At 44.3% G+C, this 1,104-nt stretch overlaps 1 protein-coding gene across 1 annotated transcript; it reads left to right on the top strand.

Moving 5' to 3' along the window:
• Positions 1–420: 420 nt before the first annotated feature.
• Tsp_14426 (conserved hypothetical protein) lies at positions 421–834 on the top strand. The gene is made up of 2 exons (XM_003366490.1): positions 421–600; positions 646–834. The coding sequence occupies exons 1-2, from the start codon at positions 421–423 to the stop codon at positions 832–834; spliced, it is 369 nt and encodes a 122-aa protein (XP_003366538.1).
• The last annotated feature ends 270 nt before the right edge of the window (positions 835–1,104 follow it).

Genomic DNA, 1,104 nt, shown 5'->3' with positions numbered 1-1,104 from the left:
CTCTGGACATCAGTCAACTTATGGAACTTCAACTTTCTTCCACTTTGTCGTCTGGACAAATACTGTTGTTAGCTCAGTCCGTGTCCGCCACAAGCCTAAGGTCAGTCTTTCTGGCTCCGCGATCGAAATTGCGCCAATAGTCACGCAACTTGTTTCCCAAGTATAGAGCACTGTTCTTCTCTTGCCTACAGACGTGCTCCAGACTACCTATTCGCAATTATGCAAATGAGTGCACTATCAAGCGTGAATCAACAAAACACAGAAGAATAATCACATGTGTAAACGTCGAGAATGCAAATACTGTCGTCGACGTTAACGAACCTGCGTGTCGGGGTTGAATACAGCAGTGTACAAAGGTGAGGTATGTGGTGTGTGTGCTTTACCAGTGTTGTGAGTTTTTGGTGATTGTCTTTGTCGTGGATGACGGCGATCAGAGACAAAGTTAAGACCGGAAAGGAGAGAAAGAGAGTGTTAAAGCGAAATTATAATTTCGCCCTCGAGCTTAGTGGACTGTATAATTGGTTCTCTCAAAGGCGGGAAAGTCAGTACGTTCGACAATCCGACCACAACCGTGTCACACTAATTACCGTCGCAATAACGGTCAATCAAAACCAAACCAAGTGTTGACACAGTTTATTAAAACAGCAAACTAACAAGCCAGGACAATACAACGGGAATTCACGCAATATCACACAACACACTGACAACTACACTATAAGTAACCCTTTTCAAGGTCACCCATCACAACACACTGAATACACAACAACAACTGACGTCACTACAGGGCCCACCGTACTCTTTAATGATTCGCAGGTTCCCACTACCGAAACCTAGCTGTTACGTCCGTAACAGAGAGCAATAGCGTGCGTAGGTATCGTATTCGGATCAATGATGATGGAATGATTACAAATTCAAAAATCAGGTATATTGTATGTTAGGGCGCTTAGGTACATGCAGTACTGTGGCCTCTACGAAGTCCACTAATATTACAAACGAGTGACCTGCAGTTTCGCTCATTACATTGAGAACTCTACTTCTCTAGCCTTCAGACGTGCTGCTGACCACCTACCCGCAATTATACACATGAGTGCACACTCAAGCGTG

Source organism: Trichinella spiralis (assembly GCF_000181795.1).
Source record: "Trichinella spiralis strain ISS 195 chromosome Unknown Scfld5908, whole genome shotgun sequence".
In the NCBI taxonomy this organism is placed as follows: Eukaryota; Metazoa; Nematoda; class Enoplea; order Trichinellida; family Trichinellidae; genus Trichinella; species Trichinella spiralis.
This window is presented reverse-complemented; position numbering and strand designations above follow the sequence as displayed.